Source organism: Oreochromis niloticus, linkage group LG12 (assembly GCF_001858045.2).
Source record: "Oreochromis niloticus isolate F11D_XX linkage group LG12, O_niloticus_UMD_NMBU, whole genome shotgun sequence".
Classification (NCBI taxonomy): domain Eukaryota; kingdom Metazoa; phylum Chordata; class Actinopteri; order Cichliformes; family Cichlidae; genus Oreochromis; species Oreochromis niloticus.
Window position 1 is genome coordinate 27,164,324 of NC_031977.2, and position 27,667 is coordinate 27,191,990.

The 27,667-nt window shown below is 40.1% G+C and overlaps 4 protein-coding genes across 4 annotated transcripts; all 4 read left to right on the top strand.

Annotated features, from left to right (window-relative positions):
• Positions 1–683: 683 nt before the first annotated feature.
• Positions 684–5,867, top strand: isca1 (iron-sulfur cluster assembly 1). Its single transcript, XM_005459813.4, has 4 exons — positions 684–839; positions 2,549–2,602; positions 4,246–4,351; positions 5,042–5,867. Exons 1-4 carry the CDS (start codon positions 759–761, stop codon positions 5,188–5,190), a joined length of 390 nt encoding a protein of 129 aa, XP_005459870.1. The 5' UTR covers positions 684–758; the 3' UTR covers positions 5,191–5,867.
• Positions 5,868–6,125: 258 nt separating this feature from the next.
• On the top strand, positions 6,126–8,209 carry LOC102081541 (uncharacterized). The gene is made up of 4 exons (XM_005459812.4): positions 6,126–6,276; positions 6,369–6,429; positions 6,822–7,290; positions 7,867–8,209. Exons 2-4 carry the CDS (start codon positions 6,382–6,384, stop codon positions 8,007–8,009), a joined length of 660 nt encoding a protein of 219 aa, XP_005459869.1. The 5' UTR covers positions 6,126–6,276; positions 6,369–6,381; the 3' UTR covers positions 8,010–8,209.
• An 885-nt stretch (positions 8,210–9,094) lies between these two features.
• On the top strand, positions 9,095–19,381 carry kiss1rb (KISS1 receptor b). Its single transcript, XM_025896823.1, has 8 exons — positions 9,095–9,256; positions 9,387–9,475; positions 9,601–9,672; positions 10,007–10,187; positions 15,964–16,099; positions 16,689–16,930; positions 17,031–17,171; positions 17,882–19,381. Exons 4-8 carry the CDS (start codon positions 10,179–10,181, stop codon positions 18,116–18,118), a joined length of 765 nt encoding a protein of 254 aa, XP_025752608.1. The 5' UTR covers positions 9,095–9,256; positions 9,387–9,475; positions 9,601–9,672; positions 10,007–10,178; the 3' UTR covers positions 18,119–19,381.
• Positions 19,382–20,655: 1,274 nt separating this feature from the next.
• Positions 20,656–26,721, top strand: psat1 (phosphoserine aminotransferase 1). The gene is made up of 9 exons (XM_003455305.4): positions 20,656–20,857; positions 22,017–22,077; positions 22,415–22,484; positions 22,948–23,153; positions 24,748–24,920; positions 25,182–25,351; positions 25,456–25,584; positions 25,741–25,878; positions 26,293–26,721. The coding sequence occupies exons 1-9, from the start codon at positions 20,657–20,659 to the stop codon at positions 26,393–26,395; spliced, it is 1,251 nt and encodes a 416-aa protein (XP_003455353.2). The 5' UTR covers position 20,656; the 3' UTR covers positions 26,396–26,721.
• Positions 26,722–27,667: the final 946 nt, after the last annotated feature.

Sequence of the window (27,667 nt, forward strand, 5' to 3'; positions counted from 1 at the left end):
TTTTTTTAAATGTAGTTTTTATTTATCCTACCCTCCCCTTTCCTCCTCAAAATATTTAAAGTATATGAAGCAATAATGCCAGGAGTCTTCAAAATGTGTTGTATCATATACTGCAAATCCTACAGGTGTCACCAAAGCTGAAATGGTGAAATTCTTTCATGGTTTTAAACTATTTTCCATTTTGTGTAGTACATTGCTGTAGCAAATGAAAACTTGTTGCACTGTCAGTAATACGTCAATGAAAACTGCACTCCCTGTGTAATTATAAGTCGATAGCGATGGTAAATTTGAATCATTAATCATAATTAATTTTATTAAAATATTTATACGAACAGCTGGTGGCAACAAAAAATATAGCATAGTAAAGAGAAGATGTATTTTTTCTTGTAAAGGATGATTTGACCCCCCCCCAAAAAAAACAACTTAAGCTCTAGAAAATCTAGTAAGCCTGGAAAACCAAGCTCTTTGACGTTATAAATAACTATTTAATAACAATGTGTGTAATGTAAAAACTATCCACACATGAGCAACACCGCAGAATTACGTAGTACCTTTGGGTTTTACACAAGGCACACGTCTGTAAGAGAAGGTTACATAACAGCGGCATCCTGTCATTTTAACCCTTAAGCCAATTTGCAGCCACAACTGTCCGTCGCAATAGTAGCCAATCAGATGGACGGATAATTCTTTGGGGGCGTTTGCTAAGTTTTTACACGCTTGCGCAATCCTATGTTGTGATTTTAACAGTCGCGAGCAACATGTCTGCCTCCATGGTGCGAGCGACCGTTCGAGCGGTCAGCAAAAGAAAGATACTGGCCACAAAAGCGGCGTTGACACTGGTATGTTAATAATTTTTTGGTCATACATGCATGTGAAGCACTTTATGTGCGGTGAGTACATAGTGCTCGAATAAGGTTGGGGTTAACGGCTGCGTCCGGTATGATGTTAGTTGTGTAAGTTGGCTAAGCTAGCTAATCATCTGTTACAGGCAGAGCAACTTCTTAACTTCATCTTCTCTTAAACCTATTGTAACGCTGCACCATTTCGTGTCGCATTGGCATTCACAATATTTAGAGTAAACATTGGCGGTTCTGCAAGCACGACGTTAGGCTTAGCTAGATGCTAACATTGATAAGTGGCTAGTCAAGACGCCCTTTGTTGGTGTGCTGCTGAAGTTTCTGTACCTTGACAGAAAACTGGACGTTCGCAATATCAAGCAGAGTCACAGTTTCAAGTCATACGGTATATAAAGTTAAGCTTCTACTGGGATTTAGAAAAAAAGTGTCTGGCCTTAATATGTTGCGGATTATGGAGTAAAAGTTGTAACATGCAGGTTTGATTATTGAGGCTTGCACAGAGCTGGCAGCATCGACAGTGAATAAAAACCACCCCAAATCATATCCCGTATCAGTCCTAAAGAACACTGGACACATTTCCCATAAGGCAAATGGTAACACTGGTTCGTTTGCTGTGTTCCGTAAACTCTACATGCTTAGAAAATAGATGGGTTGAGTCTGGTTTCACTGTTTTTGGCCAATAAACTTTAAGTAGTTAATAAATTGTATAAGTAATACATTTTAATAATTGTATTACTTATAAAATTTTAGGTGGTTTTCCAAATAATTGCAATTTTATAGCTATATTATGGTGGCTTGTGTTCGGGTTTTTGCTTGCATTATGTACTGTTACCAAAATTCCCCCAAAACGGAGGGTGGGTTCCCAGACTAGGTGATTGTACATAAATGTATGACAAATTTAAAGTACATAGTGTGATATTTAATGTTAATGTAAATAAAATTCTGAGAGTGCAATTGGCGTGTATTAAGCTCTCAGTACAGGCCAGAGGCATTACTTGTTTTCATGCGTGGGATGAATATGCTCAGCTGTTGGTGTTTCAGCTGATGAGCTCTAGTAACAGTGCCGTTGCAAGATAATGTACTTGCATGGTGGTTTCTGCTGATAACATTAGTGTACTGAAGTGAACTTAAAATAGTGGGACATCCTTCAGTGATGCAATTGCAAATGGTGCCTTACATAAGGGGACTGCCGTTACCTACAAAACATAATATAGTGTATTTACTATATACGTTACTATGGCATGATGAGTTATTTTTAACCTTGTGCTGGTGTGGTAATAAATACACTCTACAAGGACCTATAAGTACATAACTTTGTAATTTAAAACAACTCTGGGTTGTGACACAGCAACACATGCAGATGATCACAATTTAATGGCTTACAGAAATTGGCATTTTGTCTACCAAATGCCTCCACATTAGAACTCTGACACTGGCACTGATACTTTCAGCAACTACTGCTACAGCTGAGGTTGCAGAAGTTCCGGTTATTTCATGACACTGCTGTTGGTCTTTTTACAGTGGGGGGGTTAAAGAGTGGGTTTTATTTCAACAGCAGCTAAACAGACAGTATTCTTTTTCTCTGTTGTTTTTAGAAACAATCCTTTGCCAAATGAATTGTTTCCATCTGAATGCAGTGTAAATTGTAGCTGATGCCAGGAACGTTTTAACCTTCTATTGTCTCTTTTTAGACTCCAGCAGCAGTGAGCAAGATCAGATTGTTGTTGCAGGACAGACCAGAATATGTAAGTAATGAATATGGCCAGTAAAACATCATCCAGTCAAGAAGACAAAGCTTCTTTATACATTGATTAAAAGTGTTCCTTTAGTATAGCATCAAATCAAATTCTGTCATATTGATCTGGTCAGTTAGGTAGCGGACAGGGTTGTTAATCAGTTTCAGCTGCTTTGGTGTTAATGAAATTAACAACAAGTGCACTAGAGGAGCAACAATGAGACGACTTCCAAATCAGGAATAGTTTTATAGGTGGAGTCCACTGACATTTTTTTTCTCCCGTCTTTTCTGACAATTTTTCACTAGTTTTGCATTTGACTAGGGTCAGCATCACTAGTGGGGAGGTGATGAGGATATACCTGGACCCTACAGAGGTTGCACAGGTAGTTAAACTCCTCCAGGATGGCACATTAATGTATGCCATTTCAGTGTCTCCCAGCACAGCCTCAAGAGGATTGATAAGATGCTAGGAGAGCTGGACGGGGCCTTTAAAAAGTCCTTAACTCATCAGCAATGTGGGTATCTGCTCCTTTGTGCAAGGAGGAACAGATTGAGCATGGCCACAGCCCTACAAAATGAGGCCACTGATGTCAATGTCTCTGATCAAACCATCAGAAACAGGCTTCATGAGGGTGGACCCAACTTCGTCTGTTGGGCGCTGTGCACACTGATTGGCATTTGCCATAGAATAGGAATGCATACCCACTTGCACCCTGTGCTTTTCAGTATGTTCATTGAACATATGTACTGATGTAAAAGGGTTTGGGGAAACCATGGACAGCATTATGCTGCTTGTTTAGCATGACTGGTTTGGCAGTCAGTCAGTTAGTGATTGTCTGGGGAGGCACATCCATCCTAGACTGTCCAGGAGTTCAGTGATGCCCTGTCCAGATCTAGGATGAGATCCCCGGGAGCATGGTGCGACGTTGTCAAGCATGCATACAAGCACGCTGGGGCAATACAAACTACTGAGTAGCATTTTGAGTTGCTGCAATGAAATTTCAGCCAAATGGACTACCCTGCTGCATAATTTTTACACTTTGATATTCAGGGTGTCTTTGAATTCAGTCCTCTGTAGGTTGATAATTTTCATTTATATCATGTTATGTGAAATTCTTTTCTTCCTAACACCGCACACAATCCATATCCGTATAGATACGGTACACCCCCCATCCCTAAATGAGCTTTGTCTATATGGGTTAAACATTAACATGTTCACCTTATTTTTTTTCATTTGCTAAACTTTTTTTTAATGAATCATTTTACTTGAAATTAAATTTAAAAATGTTATAAGGAATATCTGTGGGGAGTAGACTACCAATGTCAGCAAATTGGTTTTTGAATTACAGCTCAAAATGTCAGTTATTTAATTAAAACGGAATTTCAAGCATTCAGAGAGAGCTTTGCCTATATAGAAAGGTATCATTGCTACCATGAAATTCACAGGAACAAAAGAAGCATTTTGAGACACGATTAGTGTCAAGATGGTGTACTAGTTAAACTGCAACATTTTACTAAAAAGTATAATAATGCTTAAAAATAAAACTATTGAGATGTATTTTTTTCTTGTATCATTCATCCTTCCTATAGTACATATATTACAAAAAAAATAGGAAAAAAGTGTATGTTAACATATATCTGGTTCTCCATCAGATTGGTTTGAAGGTTGGCGTGAGAACACGTGGGTGTAATGGGCTGACTTACACACTGGACTACACCAAGGAGAAAGAAAAGTCTGATGAGGAAGTAATACAGGATGGTAAGCTATTTTTTTTTTTTTTTTTTTTTTTTTTTTTAATAATGAATCCAAGCTGAGAAAGACTGATTGTGTTTGCCACACTAGGTTCTTGGGTACTGTAATTGATTGAAAAAGGTTAAGATTTTTGTGTGTTTTTAGGTTAAGCAAGTGCGATTTTTAAAAAGTTCCAGGATTAAAAAAAAAAAAAAAATCCATTAAATTTAGATGATCACCCATTGAGCTCCCATTTATCTTCTTGGACCCCTCTCGACTGCTTTCAGCATGGTTTCTGTTTGTAAGTCTCTCAGTGAAAGTCCCATTTGGACCACTTGTACTGTGCACACTCCAGTTTCACCACATACAACTTCTGTTTTTCAAACCAATCCAAATTTGGTGTGAATGATCATCACACAGACTGTGGTGCATGGCAACAACTCTCTCATTTACAATGATTTATTTTTTCTTTTGGCCATATTAACCCAGGTTAATGTGGTTAACATCAACTCCACAGTTTTCCTTCTTAAGATGCAGGGAAATTTACGCTAGGTCAAGTTTAGCATTTTCAGAAGACCATTTCTGTAACATTATCACAGATTGTAATATTTATGTTTCACTGCCTGTAAACAATCCAACCCTAAACTTCTTAGATAGCGGCTGACTATAAGGCTGAAACCTGATAGTAGTGATGACAATGTTTTGACCTTTTTTCAGGTGTAAGAGTGTTTATAGAGAAGAAAGCCCAACTGACCCTTCTGGGAACTGAGATGGACTTTGTGGAGTCAAAGCTGTCTAGTGAATTTGTCTTCAACAACCCTAACATCAAGGGTACATGTGGTTGTGGAGAAAGCTTCAACATATGAGCACCATGGAGCCTCAGTCCCCCTTCCCTGCTCCAAACCCTGTCTCACTGATAAAGACTGACAAGGAAGTCTGATGTAAGGAAATCTTTGAGATGTGGGCATCCTTGAGTTACTACCACTGCTCTTCCTGCAAACCACTCGCACATACGTAGTCATGAAATCCATGTATGCATATTGATGCTTAGAAGATTTTAATGCAATTGATGTAGTCAGAACCATCTTGACAAAAATTGATTTTTAGGTTCAGATACCTGTGATGTAGACAACTGTTTATACTCGGCTCTGCCGAAAAATCTCTTAGGACCTCAAAAGAAATGACTTTTTAGGTTAAAGCTATGTTATTCACACTGTTTTTCATAAATTCAGTCAGCTCTTGCCATGGCTTGTGTGAGGAGAAAATGATACATGTCCTGAGAACATGTTCACTAAAGCTGAGATCGGATGGGATTTAGACTGGTAAACAAAAGGATGAAGCATGATGTTTCCACGTTTGAATCTGTCCTCCAAAACTTGCAGAAAGCCAACAATCAGCTGTTTGACAAACACACCTTTAAGGTGTGCTATTATCCAGGGTCATGTACCAGTAGTATGCAGAAGTGGAAGAGCTCGAGTGTCTTGAAACTGTTTTATCAGTTTGTAAAAGCTTTTTGAAAAGTATATATTTATCTGTGTGTAAATAACCAAGATTGTACATCCCTTCAACAACAACATACGCACAAAAAAAAACAACGCACAAAATATGCATCCCTCACATGAAAAATGAGGTTTGTTTTTTCATTTTGCTTGATGAAAGCCAGGATTTTGTTTGTATAGATGCTCTTAAGATTCGTAACCTGTGCAATATGTCAGTGTATATATGAAAGAATAAATGGATCACACCGCAGCCTCTGCTTCATGTTCTGTTTCCATGTAGGACTCTGACCACCTGTTACTGTCAGAGTCATCACAGTTGTCATGGAGATGTGACTCTGTGTCACTGCAATGCCACAGAGTGCAGTTATTTGAGCCTGTTGCCCACCTGTCTTTGGCTTTTTTTTTTGGTTTTTTTGCCTACATTTTGTAGTCAGGCTGGAGACGGAGAGGAAGGTACTGTCATTGTCATCTCTATTTTAGAGCTTAAACAGTAAAATGATGCAATTTCAGTTCACTTTATTGTTGGCGATTTGCTTATATTGTAGGTGTTCTACAGTCATGGACACTCAAAGCAAGGATGGCAGCAGAGAGTCTTATGAGCTCAAGGTATTAAAAATCAGAGTATGTGTAGAAAGATTGCCTTTTTATCTAGTTCTAGTTTCCCCTGATTTCTCTGAGGTGTTTCCCAAACACCAGCATCAGGCCATGATTTTTCATGAACCACTGCCAAATCTAAATGGTCCAAGTCTTAAGTGTTACTTAAAGTAACATGAACACTCATAGAATTTCCAAAGCTGTCATCAGGAAACAACTGCTAACAAGTCTTTGTCAGTAAGACCCAAGAACAGCTCCCAGTAAAGTTCTACATCACAAATGAATTGGAACAGTAGCTGGGATAGGCTCTAGCTATGGGTCATGAATGATGGCTGAAATATTTGATTGCCTTGTGCATTTTTTGTGAAACCCCCTCGTGTACCAATGTCTTTTGTGTGTCTTAGATTTCTGAGTTATTAAAGGGTTTCGCTGAGAAGAAAACATCACCCAATGAGAGCAAACATACTAACCCCCGAAACATCAGCCTCTCCATCACAGAGCCAGGAACTTCTTACAACCATGGGACCTTCAGATCTAGAGCAGTCCTCCCTAAAAAACTCTGTCAGCTGTACACGTGTCAGTGCGAGAGGCTAGATCATCTGAGAGAAAGCTTCAGTGCTCCCGCACTCGTTCTTGCCTGCATCCCTGCATCTCAGGCGGGACAAAAGAAACCCATGTTATCATTCTCAGATCCAGTCCTCTTTGCACACCTGGTGGAAAAATCAGAGATCCTTGCCTCTGACTCAGTCATTCTTATGAGAGAACAGCTTGAAAAGCAAGAGATATATCCGTACATCCTAGGAGTGCAGGCTTGGAGGAAACGGGAGCAACGTGAACCACAGTGTATGCTGCTTAAACAGTTTCCCCAGACTGGTCAGTAAACAGTTGTAGCTGCAACTGTCACATGTAGGTCCTTATTGGCTTACATTTCACATGGCTAGGCTGAACAAGTTCACTGCTCTTAACTGCTCTAAGGTTGAATAGTAGCCATGGCTATTATGCAGTTACAGCTTAGTTAAGTGGGTTTTATATCAGTATTAATTGGGTGGACATCTTGATTTTGAGAAGTCAATTTTTTTAATGAAAAACTGCAGGAGAGCAGTTTTATAACTTTTTCCATACACTGACATACATTTGGTTAGCCACAAACGTAGGCAAAGATGCATACTTTATTGAAACTGACATAAGAATATCTAAGATCTGAAAACTAGTTTCTCATATGGATTTTTCATGAGCAAATATTTTTTGAAAATTATAATAAACGTGAGATGTTCAAATCTTTGAAAATTCCCAGTGAGATTAAGAACAGGAGATGATTCACATGGTGGAACACCAGACTTATCAAAAAATTGTAAATTTTTTGATAAAAATTGTAAATATTTTGATACATATAATTACTAGATCAGCAATAGAGCCTTCACTGACTGTTGTTGCTTCATCCTGGTTAAGGGATAACCAATAAATGGTTCTTCAAGGACTTACTGGACCTCCAGAGGAAGCTGTTTTTGGGTGCCTCAAAGAAATCTGGAGCCCTGAAGAAATCTCAGACACCTGGAAAACTTCACACCACCAGTCAGAATGTTCTTCTTTAATGCTTAGGAAAGTTCAAGACTGACAGAAGAGATAAACTGCAAATGAAACTAGCACTAACACTTTGTGGCAGAGTGGTCATTGAGGCAAGAAATACATAATTACGTGTCAGAATGGTACCGTGTTCCATAAAGCATTTTGAGACTTGAAAAGCATAATCCTAAAAATATGAAACATCCAATAAAGTCATCATTAGATATGCAGGGAATAAAGTTAGATATGTTTTTCACCCCAAAAAATAAATATAAAATATACAGATTTATAAAGACATCAGCACATACAAGCTTGATTTTTTGTTTACATGCAAGCTTAATTCCTTTTAAATATGAGGCATTGTTTCTTATTGTTTCAAGCAAAAATAATTTTAAAGTGTCTAGTGGCCAGGTTAATATGTCAAACAACAAAAACAGACATGGATTATATACTCAAATGCATCTTTTTCTGTGTATGACATTGTGAAACTGGCAAGGTTTACTTGTTACTTTTCAGCCAAGGCTTCAAAGGTTCTAATGAGAGCTCCAATAATGGTTAATTGTACTGGAGGTGGTGAGAGATCAAGCTGCAGATCTTATGTAAAGTGGCGTACCTCAGCATTTTCTCCCTGTTTCCCTTCCTCAAGAATGGCTTCTTAATAGTCACCTGTCGCCTGAGAACATTTCTGTCCATCTGTCATAATTTTTTATTTTTTATAAAGATATGCCACATTTTTAGCTAATAGTTCTTCAACTTTTTGGAGAATAAGTAATATTACACTGACTATCAAACTGTATTATCGTTTATATTTTTGTAGATTTAACTAAAGAAATTGAAACAAGTTCTGTACTTTTGCACTAGGCTAATATCAAAGAACCTAAAGATACAATTCAAAACTGTACTTATCTGTTGTATGTAGAAACCAATTACTTTTTCATCCCTTTTTTATATATTTGAGTGATTCATAGGTCAGTGTTTAGTGGTTTGAAAACATTAGTAATAAAAAGAAAACTGAATATGGTCAGATTTATCAGCTTGACTAAAAATGAGTGGCAATATCTAAATAAACTTTCTGAAAGACTTTCAGAAAGTTTGATAAGGATAGATCCATTCTCTTCCACTTATCTGGACTCAACAGACTAGCTCATGAGACACACAAATTATGAGCATAATGACTCTTTTCACATGGCACAGAGGCAACAGCTTATTAATATTAACCTGATGAAGAAAAAGAAACTATTTTAGCATTTACAAGGTCACCCAGTCCTAGTTACAGGTAATGATATTGAGTCTCTCTCACTCTTACACACACAGACATAAATGATGCGAAGCAAAACAAATCGCCCATCATTTCCTATATGCCCACCCACCAGGTCTAGTGGTCTATAACAGTCTTTTCATCTCAGACCTGCAGAGAATCCATCGACAACAGTGCTGCACCTTTGTTTAGAACGCAAAGAGAGGAGCACTGCCGAAGCAAACAGGTACATCACAGGTAAGAGAAGCTTAAAAAAAATCACTAAATTTGCTTATATATTAGTTTGTCTTTACTTGATGCCATACAGTTCTGTCCAGTTATTTTCCCCACTTTCTTTGGCTTCATCATGCTGATTGGTCTAGTTGGGAATTCTTTAGTGATCCATGTTATCACCAAACACCAGAAGATGAAGACCGTTGCCAATTTCTTTATAGGTAAATATCTCTGAAACACTGCTGTTTTTAGATAGAAGCTCTCATATGTTTGCTTGTTTTAACTATTCCCTAAAATGGTTTATTATTTCAAATGGAAATAAAACAAAAATGTGTTTAACATATGAATGAATAAAAACCAGCAACTATGCTGTTCTGTCCTTTTGATTCCTTTAATTTAAATATTTTTGTTTTACCATGATAAGCCATTAACCATGAAATGAAAATGAATGCTAAGAAATTTAAAAGAGTTAAAATGATCCTAGCAATAACAGTGACCACCTGTTTCATTCATCATTACAGTTTTCTCTTGAGTTGTGTTCTTTTTCCCTTTCAGTGAATCTTGCTGCAACTGACATCTTGTTTCTTATTTGCTGCGTACCCTTTACTGCCACACTGTACCCACTGCCCAGCTGGATCTTTGGAGAATTTATGTGCCGTCTGGTGAACTATCTTCAGCAAGTGAGATACACTACACAGATACAATCCGACTATGACAGGCTGGAAAAATGAGAGTGGTAACAAAATTGAAGCATAAAATCAGTCACCATTAACTGTTCAACATTAATGATGTTAATGACTTCAACAGATGTTAATTCAAACACCATGTAAGTGTTCTGCAATAATAATATAAAAGTCCAGTGAGACATTAGCTCATTATACAAAGTACATCAGATAACTAATGTGCAGCTTCCCAATAATGCAAAAAAAGAGAAAGAAAAATACTGAAAAAATGCTTTTTTAAATTTATACTTACTGAGAAATGTAATAAAAATACTTTTTGCACTTTAATAGCTGGTACACAATATCAGTTTAATAATGGCTAAAATAAAAATACTGCTACTAAAAAAGCACTGCCATAACATCCAGGTTAACATCAAATTAATAAAAATAATAAATAAGGCTGTTAAAGTGACATTAAAAATTCCTGGTTTATGTCCTTTGTGTTGCTCATGCAGTTGAAATTTCTGTGGAAGATAAGTCTTCGTTGACAGATTTTTCAAGTTTAAAAGTCTTCTTTATTTACACAAGCTGATGAGGAGCACAGCATTATGCCTGTTAGTTCAACTTCCTTCTGTCTTTGCAAAATGCCCAGAATCACGACTGAATGAATACCCATAACTATCAGTTATGTAGCGTAGCCATCCCGTCTCTTTGGCAATGGCATTGCTATCTGTAGACATCCCCAACTTTCTAAGACACATCAGATGATTACACATGAGGCATCTGATTAAACTACATAAGTAAATTATAGCTTTAAATAAGGTTATGCCACTTGAACCACTTGTTAAACATCCTACCGTATAACCCCTATCTATGCAGCATAGCATGGCTCGATCAGCTTGTGGCACTGCTGAGGTGGTTTTTTAAGCCAGGGTTGCTTTGATGGCAGCATTCAGCTCCTTTTTGGGGTGTATATTTTTCATATTCTTCCTGACAATACCCCATAGATCCTGTGAGGGGTTCAGGTCAGGCGATGTATCTATCAAATCAAGCAGTAATAACTTGGTCAGCATGTTATGTTATTAGAAGGTTAGTGCTGTCGGCAGGTGCTAAGTGCTGCTCGAAAAGGAAAACTGGATCTCCATAATGCTTGTTAGCGGATCAAAGAATGAAATGTTCTCCTGGCTGAAACCAGCTTCAGCTACAGAAGATGACACAGCATGCTGAACAACTTGGTTTCTGGGCCTCTCTACTCTTCCTCCAGACTCTAGGACCTTGATTTCCAAATAAAATGCCAAATTTACCTTCATCTGAAAAGAAGACTGTAACATTGAGCAAAGGTCTATTTAGCCCCAGATAAGCTCCTCGATATTATGAATGCAAATACTCAAAATGTATAATATATTAATTGCATACATTTCTTGTGTTTTCACTTTCTACAAGATATAATACTATAAAATACACCAGACACCACAGGTTGTCTGGTTTCCTTTGGAAAAATAAGCCCCCACGTATAAGCTTAAAAACACTACAAAAGACCAAGGATAAAGGAGGATTAGAACTACCTAACTTTCAGCACTACTTCTTAGCCAACAGGCTTCAGTTTATCTCAGGATGGCAAAAACATACCCTCTTAGATGAACCTTGGCTAGATGTAGAACAAGCACTTTGCAATAATCTAGAGATTTCAGATCTACCATTTATCAGCTCAAACATCCAACGACATGAATGCTTCAAAAGCATCAACATCAGCTCTTCTCTGACAGCGTGGTGGGAGTTTCTGAAGTTGACAGAGTCTTCATTAATCCCATGCAAACGTACACCTATCTGGAACAACCCTGACATATTACAAAACAATAATATGATAAACTTTTCAGATTGGAGTAGTAAAGGAATCAAATACTTAGAACATATACTAGAAGGAACAGAATTTATTTCATTTGACAGACTAGTTACACAATATGGGATCAACAACAAACGATTTTTAGAATATCAACAAATTAAATCCATAATAAAAAAGAGATTTAAACCGGGTCAAGTTGAACTACAAACGCCACCAAGTGTGGTTCAATTTCTTACTCTTAAAACCCCCAAATTACTATCCAAAATATACAGAATGCTTTCTAAAACAGATGAATCAATATCACTTCCTATTGCAAAATGGGAAGCGGATTTATCAGTTAACTTTGACCAAAACTCCTGGTCTCAGATTTGCTTAAAAACCTTTCATCTAATTAGAAATCCCAGTCTTCAATTAATTCAATACAAAATACTACATAGAGTGCACTATACAGGCCATCGGATGTTCAAGATGGGCTTTACGTCTACCAACAACTGCTCACACTGCCAAACCAATTCACCGGACAATTATATCCACGCTCTTTGGTTCTGTCCACCAGTTCAGAAGTTTTGGCGTGAGATATGTGAAGACTTATCAAAGTGTCTGAAATGTAACATTCCAACTTCCCCTTTAGTATGTTTGTTGGGCAGCTTAGATAATGTCACTCCGGAAAAGAATATAGCCCATATGGTTTTCACTGCCCTATGCATAGCCAAGAAAACAGTCCTCATGAACTGGAAAAATAAAAATAATCTTAATTCTAACCAATATAGAAATTATTTATTAGATTACATTAGTCTTGATACAGCCTCTGCCACCACATCAGATCAATTGCTCTGGGCTCCTTTGATCAGCTCCATCACCTAGTGGGGGTGGGGGGTCTTAGTTTGGTCCCACCTTCACTGTTGTGATTGGTGTGGGGTAGGGACGGGCTTAGGGCATCAGGGGGTTCCCGGGAGCATCTTCCTTGGGGGCTCAACCCGGGATAACGGTCATGGCCAATTAGGGGCTCTGTTGGCTCTTAGGTGACGGTTTCCTCGTGGCTGCGTGCAGCAGGGCTAGGGGAGGGTCTGTGCTGACGGACGTGGGTTACTGACCTGGTAGCCTGGCTGCCCCTGGGTGGGTCCGGGATGGGCGTGAGGTTCTGGGGGCACTCCGTCTCTGGGCTGGGGCCCTGGCCAAGCCTCAGGGGCTTGGGTCCTGGTTGGTGTGTTGCCGGGTTGTGGGCGGGTGGGTGTATGGGGGCCCAGTCCTGGCGCAGGGTGCCGCCTGTGCATCGAACCACCTTGGGGGGCTCTTCAACTGGTGGGGGAGGTTGTCAAATCCTGCAGGAGATTTCCTCTCTTCAGGAACTCTCTCTGCAGGAGGGGGAAGATACAGGAGAGGTGGAGGAAGATCTCAGCCTGGGCGTCTATTGTCTTGTGTAGTCTGGAAGATGAGTGGATGATGGGGTGGGTGCAGTTTTCTCTGTGGTGGGGTCGGGTGGACTGTCCCGGGCTCTGTGGGGCTGGGCGGCGTTGCTGCACTGGGCCCCGGTCCGGATGGGCCTGGGCCCCCCTTTCCCTGGCGGGTTGCGGAGTATGGGGGTGCCTACTGGGGTCAGCGGGGGAGCTGGCCCCAGGGAGGGGTCACTTGCCCCTCCCTTCCTTCCCTCCCCATCTCCAGCTGCCTCCCTCTTCCCGCTCCACCACAATCACCCACACATGCAGGGCCTTGGGGTAGGGGTGTGTCACCAGGGTGCAGAGGAGACATCCCCCCCCTCTGTCCCCTTCTGGCTGCCTCTGCCTCAATTTTATCCCACAACTTAGACATTCACATTACTCACACTCTCATTACACATACATATAGGATCTTGGGGGTGGGCACGCTACACGGATTCCAAATTACCATCAGGGTGTACACCTCACCCCTGGCGTCGTTGCCCACCTCTCAATTTTAAATACACGTAGACATTGAGGGCTAGCAGGAGGGGCTATACGCTTACCTGCTGCTCTGGCAGGTAGCTCCATGCCCTCCTGGGTTTTAAATGCACCTTAGAACACACATACATCAACACTACATAAGAGCGGGTGGAGGGAGGTTTGGAGTCTTCCTACACCCCCGTTCTCTGCGGCCTGCTGGAGCGGGGGGGCTAGGAGGAGGAGTTGGCCGTCCGACTGGGGTCTGGAATGTGGGGCCTCCCTGCTGCTGCGGAGTCGGGGCAGTCTGCTTCTCCCCACCGCAGGGAAAAGGGTAACATCACCTGGGTCTGGGCGCAGTTTCCCCCTCCAGGGGCAAGGGTACCTAGACCCGAGGCTTAGAGTACGCTTGGGGAGTGTGATTGTGTGTACAGCGTCTCTTTATGTCCGTCTCCACGTTGGGTGAGTGTTGAGTAATTGTATATGAGAGCATGAGGGTGGGAATAGATGTTTGTATCTGTGTGTGCCTGTTTGTCTGTGTCTTTATGTCAGGTTGGGTATCAGACGCCACCTCTCTGGGGACATCTCAGGCCCTCCAAGGTTTGGAGGCCCATCTCCCCCCACCACTTCCCCTGCCGGTGGCAGACGCCCTCAGACATCGGTGCGTTGGTGGTTCTTTGTGTCCGGGGGTGGGCGCCCAGGTACCCACCGGCTCACTCCTTGGCGGCTGCTTACCGGGGCCTGGAGCCTGGGGCTCGCTCGGGCCACTTCGGGGATGGGGTGCCCTCGGCCTCTCAGCCCGGGGCTCGGTCACTCAGGCACAGCTGGCTGCCGGCGGAGCTCACGGGCACGTCACTGCAACCCCCCCGGCTTCTGCTCCGCGGCTGCTGAGTGACCCCTCATCTGGGACTCTCCTCAGCTCTTTCTGGGATAGTGGCGCGGCTGCCCCTCTGTTGGTCTTCCTTGGTCTCTTGTGTTCTGGGGGCCTCTGGATGTCTGGAGTTTTGATCTCCTCCATACCTGCTTCATGCCCTGGAGGACGGGGCAGTGGCCCCCCACACCCTCTAGCAGATCATTACATGAAGGAACCTTTTAAAAACAAGCGCGTTCATGCTCACAGGTGCACACACGGGTGATCACACACACAAACTACACCCTTTTTGGCTCCTACCTCAAAGCACACTGTGCGCTGTCGATCCTACGTGCTGCACAATAATGTTTAATATTTAGTATTTACTGTCATATTCCCATATATCATTGCGATGTTGTTTATTACTCTCGTTTTCTTCTGCTTGCTTTCTTTTTTTCTTTCTCAACAGGTGATCCAGGTGATCGATATATGTATTTTTTGTCTGCTTATTCTGTTGGTTTTTGGTTTTTGCCCTTCTCCCCCGTCCCTCTTCTCAGCTGTTTTTCTTTCCCTCTTTCTTTCTCCCCTTTCTTTCCACCAGTCAAGTCTGTCCCGTATTCAGCAAGTCAAAATAAAATAAATAATAAAAGGTGAATCAAATGGACCATTACGGCAAGGCTGGGATGGTCCATTTGGTAAAGTAAATCCGTTGGGCATCTTTCTTCGCCTTTAGACAATAATTCTGATGGCAAAAGAACCAAACGGGACAGGTTTAAAAAAAAAAAAAAAAAAAGAAAAAAAAAAAAAAAGAAAAAAAAGAAAAAAAAGAAAAAAGGTGCTAAGTGCTGCTCGAAAAGGAAAACTGGATCTCCATAATGCTTGTTAGCGGATCAAAGAATGAAATGTTCTCCTGGCTGAAACCAGCTTCAGCTACAGAAGATGACACAGCATGCTGAACAACTTGGTTTCTGGGCCTCTCTACTCTTCCTCCAGACTCTAGGACCTTGATTTCCAAATAAAATGCCAAATTTACCTTCATCTGAAAAGAAGACTGTAACATTGAGCAAAGGTCTATTTAGCCCCAGATAAGCTCCTCGATATTATGAATGCAAATACTCAAAATGTATAATATATTAATTGCATACATTTCTTGTGTTTTCACTTTCTACAAGATATAATACTATAAAATACACCAGACACCACAGGTTTAAAAAGGTTTTGTTGCACAGTGATAGTAACAAACTTGTGTGCCTGGTTTTCAGGTGACTGCACAGGCAACATGTATCACTCTGTCAGCAATGATTGTCGACCGCTGGTATTTGACTTTGTACCCTCTGCAATCCCTGAGACACCGCACACCTCGGATGGTTCTGGCCATCTCCCTGTCTATCTGGATAGGTATCATACAAATATACCATGCACACATGTGCGCCCACATCAGCAATAGGACTTTAGTCATTTTATCCATGAATTTAATGGACAATTAATTATCCAATAATTGATCTATCATCCACTGATGCATGTTTGCTTGTGTTTCTGTCTATAAACACAATTCTCAAAATGTTTTTAATTAATTCCGATAAAACTTTGTAGCAGTGTAGAGTTAACAGTCCATTATGATTTGGTTTACATCCACCAAGGTCGTCAAGGTTTGCTAAATAATTTATTTGCCAAAAATGTCAAAAAGTTTCATAATTTAGGACCCCAAAATGTCTTATAGGATAGAATAGAATGAAAATATACTATGGGAAAGAAACAAACATCTGCTACACTTATTTTACTTGATTACAAACATCTTAAAGCACATTTGAAAAGAACAAATACAACAAAATAATATACACAAAACGCAGTACTGTTCCCTCAAAGGTAAATCCTGCACAGAGAGTGAGCTGCCTTTGCGAAGGTTTGCACTTCTTTGAGTGCTTCTTGTTATTTTTTTGCCACAGTAGAAGAAGGGAAACTACATACCATGTCCCCTGTCCTCCAGGCTCCTTGATTCTGTCCATCCCTGTCGCTGTGTACAAGCGTCTGGAGGTGGGATTTTGCTGGTTCGGTCCTCAGACATACTGCAGTGATGTTTTTCCCTCTGCCCACCTCCAGAGAGCTTTCACCATCTACAGCTTTGTAGCTGTCTACCTCTTACCCCTGCTTACCATCACTGCGTGTTATGTCATCATGCTCAAGCGGATGGGCCGGCCCAGCACGAATCCCACTGGCAGTGGCTACCAAGTAGGAAATGCTAAACCTTATTTTTCACATATTAAATCCACAGAGAATTCCAAATATTCCTTTTAATTACAAAGACCTGGCAATGCCTCCTTTATTCCAGTTAAATCGTGCAGTAGCAGTACGGGCGCAAGTCTCTCGTATGGTGGTGGTGATGGTGTCTCTGTTCCTCGTCTGTTGGGGGCCGATCCAGGTTTGCATCCTCCTGCAAGCTTTTGGCCTCCGGAGTTACATCCTATATAAGGTGATCTCTTTTATCATTGATCAGATGGTAATCGTTTCATTTTTGTTTTATATATAACACCAGCTCAAAACAATAAATGCAAAATCAATATCCTACAGTGATGGGGAGGAAGAGCTCCCTTTAAACAGGAAGATGGCAATTTTTTTTATTATTGTCAAGGTTTTGGGAAAACTACAACTACAAAACTACTACTCAGATGTTTGGTTATGCCACTGAAGTTTGTTGTTGTGAAAATATCTGGCGAGAAATGACAAAAAGATCCAGATGTAGGGAAGTTTGCAAAACCCCTAACAGGCGTCATCGTTGGTGCAGCTAACCCTTGACTTCAGAACAAAGTCAAATACACCCATAATTTACTTTTTTTTTTCTCAGGATCTATGTCTATCAAATGCCAGGGGTGGGGAGTACTAGGGAGTGTCATTTTCAGGGTGTGACTAGGTGAGTATACAGTCTTAGTGTAGCTCTTAAAGGTGTGACAGTGAACAAAAGTACTGTGATGACACAAACTGATGCTGTCACTTTAAAAACAGCGACAGCGTTCGATTATTTTCATCTGCCACAGGTTTCTTGCTGTTAAGAGGGAGTTTTTCCTTCCAATAGTCCAACATTATTGTAGGTTCTTTACAATATTAAGCACCTTGAGCTGACTGGTGTTGTGATTTGAATTGAAAAACTTGAAAATCAAGTGCGCCTTAATTTTGCATTCACAGCTGAAGATTTGGGGTCACTGCATGTCTTACTCCAACTCTTCTGTAAACCCGTTTGTGTATGCTTTCATGGGCAACAACTTTAGAAAGGCTTTCAAGCATGCCTTCCCTGCCATTTTGCTGTGGCGCTCAAGAGGGAAAGTCAGAGTGGGAAACACGGACGCAGAGGAAGGAGTAGAGACGGATCATCGGGCACCCAAAGGAGAAGCAGAGATGCACTTTCTTTCATCTAGCCCCTAAAGGCCATGCTGAGCATTTGGACACGGTGCACTCATTGTTTATTTATACTTTCTCCTGAGATGAGAGCAGTCTGCTCACTGTAGTATATGTTTGCTTGGACACGCACACACGCACACACACACACACACACACACACAGAAACATTGTATAATTCCATGTGATCTCTAAATAGGGACAAACCGGTCAAGCGAGTCTCGTGTGTTTCACGAGCTGCTGAATTATCTCTGTCACGCTTTTCTAAGTTACGGTTAAATTAATGCTGTCAGCCTGACTGCTAGAGCTTCTGGTTTTACCTTTGTTACAACTTCGTAGAAAAAAACCCAAACTGTGCCAACAGCAACTGCAACGGACTGGTTCCATTTGATAGAAAATTGTCTTGCTGAATCTTTGGTAACACAACAATCTGTGCAATACTGTGCAGTAAATACTCAAACTGATTTAATTTAGTCTGTTGTGCTTACATTTTCAAACATTTATTTACTTTCATCTCATCTTTTTAAAAATGCCCATGTTCACACTTACACCTTTGACTGTATCTTGTAGTTTTTGTTCCAAATTCTGTTTCTTGTCCCTCTGCTGTGCTGATTTGTCATATTTTACAAGTTACAAAAACAGAAATGAAACAAAGCTTCTGTGTCCTTCAGTGCTCTTATGTAAGCAGTCTGTACTTGTGTTATATTTGCATTATAAGTACTGTGAGAGTGTACTTTTTAAATATCTTTTTAAACTGTAGCATGCTAATGCTTTTCTCTCTGCTGTTGTTGGTTGGGAATGTGGAGCAATTTTAGTTCATTTTATGGGTAATGTTGTTATTTTGAGGACAAATATATACCAAATATATATCAGTCTGCGTTTGAGTTTGGTTAGTATTAAGAAGAGATCAAAGTTTAGATTCAAATAGTGAAAACCGTGTCTTACAGAGTCTTACTGAAATGAAACAATTGCATGTGACAAGGTGGTACCGTGTGCAGCTACTGGTGAGACTGACTTCAAATGAAGGGCATTTACGTCCTTACGTCCATCCTTACTCTTAACAGGGAGCAGATGTGTAAAAGACACTGTGGGATGTTCATTTTCTCCATCATTGCAGATAGACAGAATCAAATCTGAAGGAAAACACAATATGTTGCGTTTGTTTGCTCGGATATATTATATTTTGTTGTTTTTTCACGATGCTATCCTATGCACTCTCTTTTGATGTTGACTTTTTTGAGGAAGCAGCTGTGAGCACATGCGACTTGTCTCCATTAAACCCTGTTAATGTTCTGCTCTTCAGATGTTTTGCTGTTGTGGGTGGAAATAATTTGTTCAGTGGTATTTATAAGTGGGAAGTGTGTTTTTCTCCTTCTATAATGTGCAGTTAGACCCAATATGGGAAAAACAGAACGCTGAAACACAGTTCTATGAAAAGTAATCAGAAGCTATCAGGATAATAAGGAAACATTTGATCAAAATGTATCTAAATGTTGAGACTCTTTCTTTCTTATCCAGGCACAGACACAATATAAGAGGTTCCATATAACCTCTATAGGATGTTGTTATTCCTCCTCTTCTCAGTGCCATAACTTTGCAGAATCAACTCATGCTGGCAAGCAATATGAATTTGTCATTTCCAGAAATTCCAAATTCTTGCAGCATTGATTAATTGATTATTGAATAAACAGGATACTGTGAAAGAGCAGCCAGTGCTCTTCCTGCTATACGTCTAAAGTACTTTCAAATTACTTGAGACTTGGAAAGTTTTGCTCGCTCACATTTTCGGTGGCGTGACGGTGCACTCAGCCAGTCATGTGACAACGGGTCCTGGTTTGGGTCCTGGTGGTGCCTTCAAATGCTGCTAAGTAAATAAGTAGCCTAACTTAGTTGGCGTGAACTGGTCAAAAAAATGGCAAGTGTAGGATCTATGTATAGTTCATTATATATGTGAAATAATTGAAATGAGGAAAAAAAATCATTTGATCTCAATTAAGAAGTTTCTGCGTGATCTAATTTAATAATTATTTAAGTTAAATATTTTCCAATTTTCCAATTTTAAAATCAAGTTGTTACCGTACTTAAGATCAAAGGGGAAACATAGTCAGGGAAAAATTCACAGTAGTTATTTCACAATAGTTTAAGTTTATTAACACTAACCCAGAGTACTCTTACTCTAATATTGACTTACGAGGAACATTTGAGTACAAGGTGCTTTGAGAACAATGTTTCATTATGCTTTCAATTTAAAACAGGAGCCACAGAGGTTTTTTTAATGCGATAATTGTTTAATATTTGAATCAGAGCTTATCCACTCGGACATCCTAAAACGTTAACGTGTGACAATAACGGCTAAAAATAATTATAATCAGTAATTACTGGAGTTAACGTTTTTCCGAAAACGCTGCGTCCATATGAACACAATCAACTTTTTGAGGATCTGAGCATGCATCAAGACTTCATTAATATTACCTCTACATGGTCAACTATGCATCGTAACCTAGATTGCATGGCCCTATTTTGTAATTTGAGGCTACAAATTTACGAGGCGTTCCCAAACGCAACATGCTACTGGCATCCAAGCCAACCAGTGCTGGAGGAGGAGAGCAGAGACACGGCCGAAACTCAGGCTTTCACAGCGCTGAATCTGGTAGAGACAGCAGGCAGGGACAGCATCCACCAGCCGGAGTTTCGAGCGTTCTTTACATCATGGAGCACAAACAAACCATCAACTTTGGAGCCGGACCTGCAAAACTCCCCCCCTCTGTAAGTTGGTATCCCTCTCTTGCTTGTGTAACGTTAATAATATGCGGAAACGCAGAAAAAAAAGCGAGCTAATTGCAAACTGCCTTAAAGCAAATTGCCACTTTATAATTTGTGCAACTGCAGGTGCGTCGCGGACACAATGGCCTTATTTTCCTTTCATTTTCGTAAAGAGAGACACTGTATGAGGAAAAGGACTTTTGGTTTAATGCCATTGTCAGCTTGGCATTTGTCAACAGTGTGTTGAGTTGCATCAGCCTCATTCATTCATGTAGAAACCTGCTCCTTTGTGGTCCACTGGCAGCGGCAGAGAGAACCTCTAGATGGCAGAAGAAACACGCTTAGATGAGAACAAATCACAGCTCCCAGATAACACTGACGCTTCCCGCGAGGTCTTTTCGGTTGGCTGCAGACTTAATGTACTCTGAGTGGTTTGTACTGCTGCCTGCGGGGCTTTGTAGAGCCCAATAAACCCAATGAACTGTAAGGATTTAGTCATGCGGCGTTTAAATGGTCAAAACAAAATAAAAAATTGTAAAACGGAAAGAGACTGACAAGTAAACTCACTGTTGTACAGTTGCAATGCTGATTATCGACTGTTTTAGTGCTTAGGCAAGTTTGTTTTTTGCTATTTTGCAACCCACCAAGATTTTGGCCTTCCAACAGTGTTTCAAAATGTGGTTTAATTTACTCATGCTTAAAAACACTGTAGTTTATCAAATGGCCAGAAATAACAGAATATATACATAACACATGCATAGACTTCTCTTAGCAGTGACTCTGCATTAGTCATCCACTATGAGTCCATTTTCTAGACTAGAAAAACCTTAATGCGATAGCAAAGTTTACGTTTAGGAGCATCAGTTGGTCATTTTATGATTTTTTTTTTTTAGGTCAAATAAGATTTGTGAAGCTAAAATGTGTATTTATTAGTTATTTATAGCAGTCCGATTTATAAGATAGTGATCAGAGGTGCAACACATTTTTAATTTTAATTTACAAACCAACATGTTGGTTAGTAACAAAGACCAAACACATCTTTGTGGTTTCATTAACAGCTGTTTTCTTGTTGCAGTCCAAACTTTATTTTTAGTGCAATGAAGAAAAACATGTCCAGCCACCATCATAGTTTTTGAAGAGATACTTACACGATGTGTTGCAGGTGCTGCTTCAAGCGCAGAATGAGCTCCTAAACTACAGCGGCACTGGCATCAGTGTCCTCGGTGAGTAGAAAAACAGATCAGTACACAAACATGTTAATGTATTGTCTCTAGATTTTTCAGTAAAGGATGACTCTGTTGTGATAGATCTTTTGTGACCTCTTGTTAATTGTGGCCTGTAGCTGACATTTCATACACAGTGTGTGTTTACTGTACTGTGTCCAGATTAATAAACCTTGAGAGATTTCCACATGTCCAGATGTTTCATAGCTGATCACTGCTTCCTCAGTCTCTGGAACCTGTCAAATATTAAATATCACAAATATCACATTTTCATCAAAGGTGAGTGTATGTCATATACAGTGAAATAAAATCACCCAAAATGTTCTTTTTGTACTAGAGATGAGTCACCGATCATCAGACTTCAATAAAATTATCAACAAAACAGAGAGCCTCCTGCGAGAGCTGTTGTAAGTAACTTTTGTTGCTCTGTTGTGTTTCTTCAGATATGCTGCACTATAATCACGCCTCCTAACAAAGGTGTTAATGTTTTTTCTTATAGTTTCAGCTCACAGTACATAACGTGTTGTAATCATAGTCAGACTTCTTTTAATGCATAAACCCTCGTACCCTTTTTTCTTCTTTCATACAACAACGCTAATGACAGGCAAACCGGTCAAACAAGATGGTTGTGCATCTTTCCTTCGAAGTTATTCTTAGACAGTCACATTGCTGTCAATCCGATGGAGACTGATAGAGATGTACAAGAGATAGAGAGATATTTTACCTATCACATTTAAACCACACTAGTGTCTCAGCCGAGTAAAGAGATGCTATTTTCTTCCAAACTGTACCTTTGCTTGGTTTAAGTTTATTGCTGCACGTGATTATGTCTGGATTGCCTTTAACACACACTGGTATTTTTTTTCTCAGAAATATCCCAGACAACTACAAGGTACTGTTCCTGCAGGGTGGTGGGTCTGGACAGTTCAGCAGTGTTCCTCTCAACCTGATTGGTCTTAAGGAGGATAGGTGTGCCGATTACCTGGTGACGGGCACGTGGTCGGCCAAAGCAGCAAAGGAAGCGGAGAAATATGGCAAAGTGAATGTTGTTCACCCAAAACTGGATAGTTACACGAGTAAGTGTGCAGACTGGCAAGTTTTTTCTTTTATTTTTTTTCCTGCCATGACATTAAAAAATGGCAGGAAATTAAAAAAGGAAAAACTAGTTTAAGCAGTAAATAGTCAGTAATTGTTATTCTGACTGCATCAGGACAGTGAGTCTACAAAATCTGGCTGTGTACCCGGGTGGTTGCATAATAAACAATAGGGCCAAGCACCAGTGAAAGACTCTGGTATGCAAGTGGTCATTTCCACATGGTTGGGCGTGATTGGGTTTTCATTGGGGCTCTTGTTTATATTAATATTTAGAATCAACGCTACGGTGCTTTGAGTTACAGTACTGTGCAAAAGTCTTAAGCCACCCTCCATTTCTTTATATTTTGTGCCAGGACAACAGACTTTCTTCTAATTTTTTGCAGCAGTTTTGAGAAGTAGTTTTTCAGGCTTTCTGAAGGTCTTTCAAAGGTTTTTTTTTTTTTTTGAAAATTGGCGGCTTTTTCACTTATTTTCAATTCAGTTACTCCACCTGACCATTTTCAGAGGCGATAATCATTTAAACCTTAAAAAAGCCATGTAACTCCAGGGATTAACCAGTGTTGCATCTACACAAAGCAGTAAAACCTGACAAAGAACAATTTTAATTGAATTATATTTAGTCTCTAGCTGCGTATTGCAAACATACATTTTCTCCCGTTTCTTTAATTGAATCTATGGGAAAAAACAAAGATAACATGACCTTCTTGGGGACACTCCCATACGGCTTAAAATCTAGGACTCTCCACCAATTGCTATCAGAGCTGAAGAAGCTTCTCGGATGAGAGGTGACACGTCTTCAAGGAAACTTAAAGAAGTCCAGACGCTTTTATTTCTGAGCTCCTTAGATTACGATGACCTGGATGAGTGAGAACCTTCACAGACAAAGATAACACTGTTTGACAGACATAAAATTGTATTCTTGTACCAGTAAGCTGATTCCCAAAGTTCTATTATATTGGTATGTCTCGCTACCAATATAGATGTTGGCATATCTCGGTATGGTGTGCAGCGTGTCCTTTAAAAAATTTGAGGAAACTGGAAAAATGGAGGAAAAGAAGTAAGAGGCCTAAAAATCATCTACAGCAGAAAAATAGTATCTGAAAGTCATGACCTTAACAAATGGCAGAAAATCCAACAAAAACCTGACACGAGGTTCGTAGAGATACATCTGGCCCTTCAGCTTATCACTGTTCACCAAAGCATCATCAGAAATGGATACCGTGGAAGGGTAGTTTCCATTTTTCAGCATGGCAGTATTCCCAAATACACATTATTGAAGCAGTGTGGGATCATCTTGAAAGTGAGCAAAATAAAAGGCAGCCAACATCCAAAAAAAAGTTTTGGATGTCCTTCAGGAAACCTGGAGAACTATTCCTGAAGACTACTTGAAGAAATTACAAGAAAGCTTGCCTAAGAGCCTTCTTTACCTGATACGACTTTCTTCACATTCTGCTATCGCCATACAGTTATATTTTAATAAGTTTTTGATTGCTCTCACTGTGCTGCTAGCATGGCTATAGATGCTTTGTTAGTCTTGTTTTGATTTTATTATGCTGTTTTTGTGTGTGTGTGTAGAAATCCCTGACCCCAGCAGCTGGACCCTGAACCCCTCAGCCTCCTATGTGTACTACTGCTCCAATGAGACAGTCCATGGTGTTGAATATAACTTTACCCCAGAAACTAATGGGGTGGTCTTGGTGAGCGACATGTCCTCCAACTTCCTGTCCCGACCTGTGGACGTCTCTAAGGTGAGCTGGAAAAATGAGCTGGAAAAATGTATATATTTAGCTCTTGTGCCCCTGGGACCTTGTTCTTAAATATGTATTTAAATTCTGTATTCATATATTGGCTACCAGGGAATTTTGAGTGGGGAACATGTCCAGAAGTTCTTAGCTTCCTTTTGAACTTATAAGTTCCCTCTCGCCAAAGCAAAGGCATTTTTTTTGTCCCAAAGTAGACCCGTAGTTGTAGGCAAGGCTGTATTTATTGTGCTCTCCTGCATTCTGCAGTTTGGGCTCATTTTCGCTGGGGCTCAGAAGAATGTGGGCTGTGCCGGTGTAACCGTGGTCATTGTGCGAGAGGACTTGCTAGGTCACGCTCTGAAAGAGTGTCCCATTGTCCTGGACTACAAGGTGCAGGCTGAGATGAACTCCCTGTATAACACACCCCCATGTTTCAGGTAAAAACTCACCAGTGTAAGAAGCTTGTCTTTATCCTCCAGACTGAAGATGATCAATATGTCAATTTGTCACAAACTTTAATCTTTTTCATCACTGGGTTCAGCATCTACATCATGAGCCTGGTTCTGGAGTGGATAAAGAACAATGGCGGCAGTGCTGCCATGGAGATGCTCAACAAGCAGAAGTCCTCCATGATTTATGACATCATCAATGCTTCTAATGGTTTCTATGTGTAAGTATCACATCGGCATTTAAATACAAGAATTCAGAGGAAAAAACAAAATGATAATGAAAAAATGGGTCAGGAAGTAAAACTCTACCAAACCTACATATTAGTAGTGAAATAAGGAGTTCAAACCAGAGCTGTTTGCTGTGTCCACCTGCTCAGGTGTCCTGTAGACACAGCCTGTCGGAGCCGGATGAATGTACCATTTCGTGTGGGGAAGAAAGAGGGAAATGAAGCCTTGGAAAAGGAATTTCTGGATGGTGCTTCCAAACGTGGAATGATCTCACTGAAAGGACACAGGTTAGTTTGACAAACATGTTGTGTGTATAGTGTTGCTCAATTAAATCTGTTTTTTATATGTAGATTTCGCAACCTAGTAGAATTAATTTCCCTTTTAAGGTTATAGAAACAGGGTAGCACATTGGTTAGTGCTAGTGCTTGGGACCTGGACTAACTGACAATTCAAAATTGGTGGTTGGTGTGAATATGATTTGAATGGTTCTCTGTATTGGCCCTGTAATAGACTGGTGATCTGTCCACATTAAAGCCTGACTCTTACCTCATAACTACTAGGATGGAACAAGCAGACCCCATGGGTGGAAGTGGAAGACAATAACTTTAGCCAGGAGCACAGATGTTGGATTTGTTTTCTATTTTTGTAGAGACAGAGAAGGCAGTGTATGAAACACACTTTTTTTTTTTCTCCCCCTGCAGGTCAGTTGGAGGAATCCGCGCATCGCTGTACAACGCTGTAACACTGGAGGACACTAAAGCACTCGCTGAGTACATGAAGGAGTTTGTCAAAGAGCACCAATGAAGCCTGCAATACCGAACGTTGGCTGATCCCAGAGGGGCAGTTTCATTATGTTAATACAGTTTTTCAAAGAGGAAAAAAACAACAATTTGTAACTCTTCTTTTAATCTTGTTGAGATCCACGTTGGATGTGAAAGTTGCACCTTTTTACAGCCTGACATTGTTCCTAATAAGCTACTGCCTTTGCTAGTTATATATGTGTTAACATAGCCAGAAAACGAATTAAAAATAGTAATTCTAACAGTACTTATATGTGTAAATGTTCCAGGTGAATCTTGTTATTTGTAAAAACTGTACTTACATTCCAGTAAAAATTAACTTGGCATTACTTTCATTTTGCAGTTGTTTATTTTTTTAAGCTACTTTTTTTCTTCTTTTTTAAAACTGCTTTGCAGTGCTGGTGTTTGGTTTTTTTTTTCTGTTTTAGGAACTTTGTTAAGAATTGTTTGGGGGAAAAAATCACTTGTTCAGGGGAGAAGGCAGAAACAGAAAATTGGGGTATATAAAGCAAATTAACCTTTTGCATATCTAAAAAGTCTTAACCAGGGACAGCCTATATCTTTTTACACTTCATCAGTGAGAGATTAAGGGAAAAAAATTGACATCATAAACACACATAAAGCTATGTTAGCCAGGAAAGAATCAGTTTTGAATCACCCCATCACCCCTGCAGTAACATCATTTAATCAAATAGTGCAACAATTTACTCTTAAGTAACGATGTGCAGTGCAGCCATAAGCAGAGTTACTCTTTTGCCTGTGAGGTTAAACAGTCACGTACTTCTAACTGGCTGCTAAAAGCAAGAGCAGCTCCGTATGTAGGAGTTAACAGGTCTATATGAGGACTGTGTCATTATCAGAGAGACTGGGCTCCATGTGGGTGTCCAGAGGCCTGTTCATTGCCGCCTTTGCCCCACTAACGTCTATCGGCACGGCACTGCAGTGCATTTAACCCTGACCTTTGACATATGGGGAAAATGAGAATTATATTATAGCAATAGATTGTGTAATGTATCCATAGGCCAACTAAAATAAATTTAAATGTAGTCTTGGTTTACAGGGACTGAAAATGATTTTTAGTTGAACATGAATCGTGTAAACTGTGCATAGCTAGAATGTGCTATGACTCTAAAATCTTCCAGATTTTTTAACCCCTCCATAAAATCTGCAAACAGCAACTGTGACCTAATAAGCTCTATGAAAGCTCACCAAACAAGAGAGGGGAAAACACATTAAGAAAAATTATTCACATTATAAGAATAAAAACAAAACTGAT

Excerpts from the sequence above, each read along its gene's own strand:
- LOC102081541 (XM_005459812.4), top strand. The coding sequence starts at position 6,382 with ATGGACACTCAAAGCAAGGATGGCAGCAGAGAGTCTTATGAGCTCAAG. Across the intron at positions 6,430-6,821 it reads GAGAGTCTTATGAGCTCAAG|ATTTCTGAGTTATTAAAGGG; the intron begins GTATTAAAAATC and ends TGTGTGTCTTAG. Across the intron at positions 7,291-7,866 it reads TAAACAGTTTCCCCAGACTG|GGATAACCAATAAATGGTTC; the intron begins GTCAGTAAACAG and ends ATCCTGGTTAAG.
- isca1 (XM_005459813.4), top strand. The coding sequence starts at position 759 with ATGTCTGCCTCCATGGTGCGAGCGACCGTTCGAGCGGTCAGCAAAAGA. Across the intron at positions 840-2,548 it reads CAAAAGCGGCGTTGACACTG|ACTCCAGCAGCAGTGAGCAA; the intron begins GTATGTTAATAA and ends GTCTCTTTTTAG. Across the intron at positions 4,352-5,041 it reads TGAGGAAGTAATACAGGATG|GTGTAAGAGTGTTTATAGAG; the intron begins GTAAGCTATTTT and ends ACCTTTTTTCAG.
- kiss1rb (XM_025896823.1), top strand. Across the intron at positions 16,100-16,688 it reads CTCCCTGTCTATCTGGATAG|GCTCCTTGATTCTGTCCATC; the intron begins GTATCATACAAA and ends CCTGTCCTCCAG. Across the intron at positions 17,172-17,881 it reads GGAGTTACATCCTATATAAG|CTGAAGATTTGGGGTCACTG; the intron begins GTGATCTCTTTT and ends TTGCATTCACAG.
- psat1 (XM_003455305.4), top strand. The coding sequence starts at position 20,657 with ATGCTACTGGCATCCAAGCCAACCAGTGCTGGAGGAGGAGAGCAGAGA. Across the intron at positions 20,858-22,016 it reads CTGCAAAACTCCCCCCCTCT|GTGCTGCTTCAAGCGCAGAA; the intron begins GTAAGTTGGTAT and ends GATGTGTTGCAG. Across the intron at positions 25,585-25,740 it reads GCTTCTAATGGTTTCTATGT|GTGTCCTGTAGACACAGCCT; the intron begins GTAAGTATCACA and ends CCACCTGCTCAG.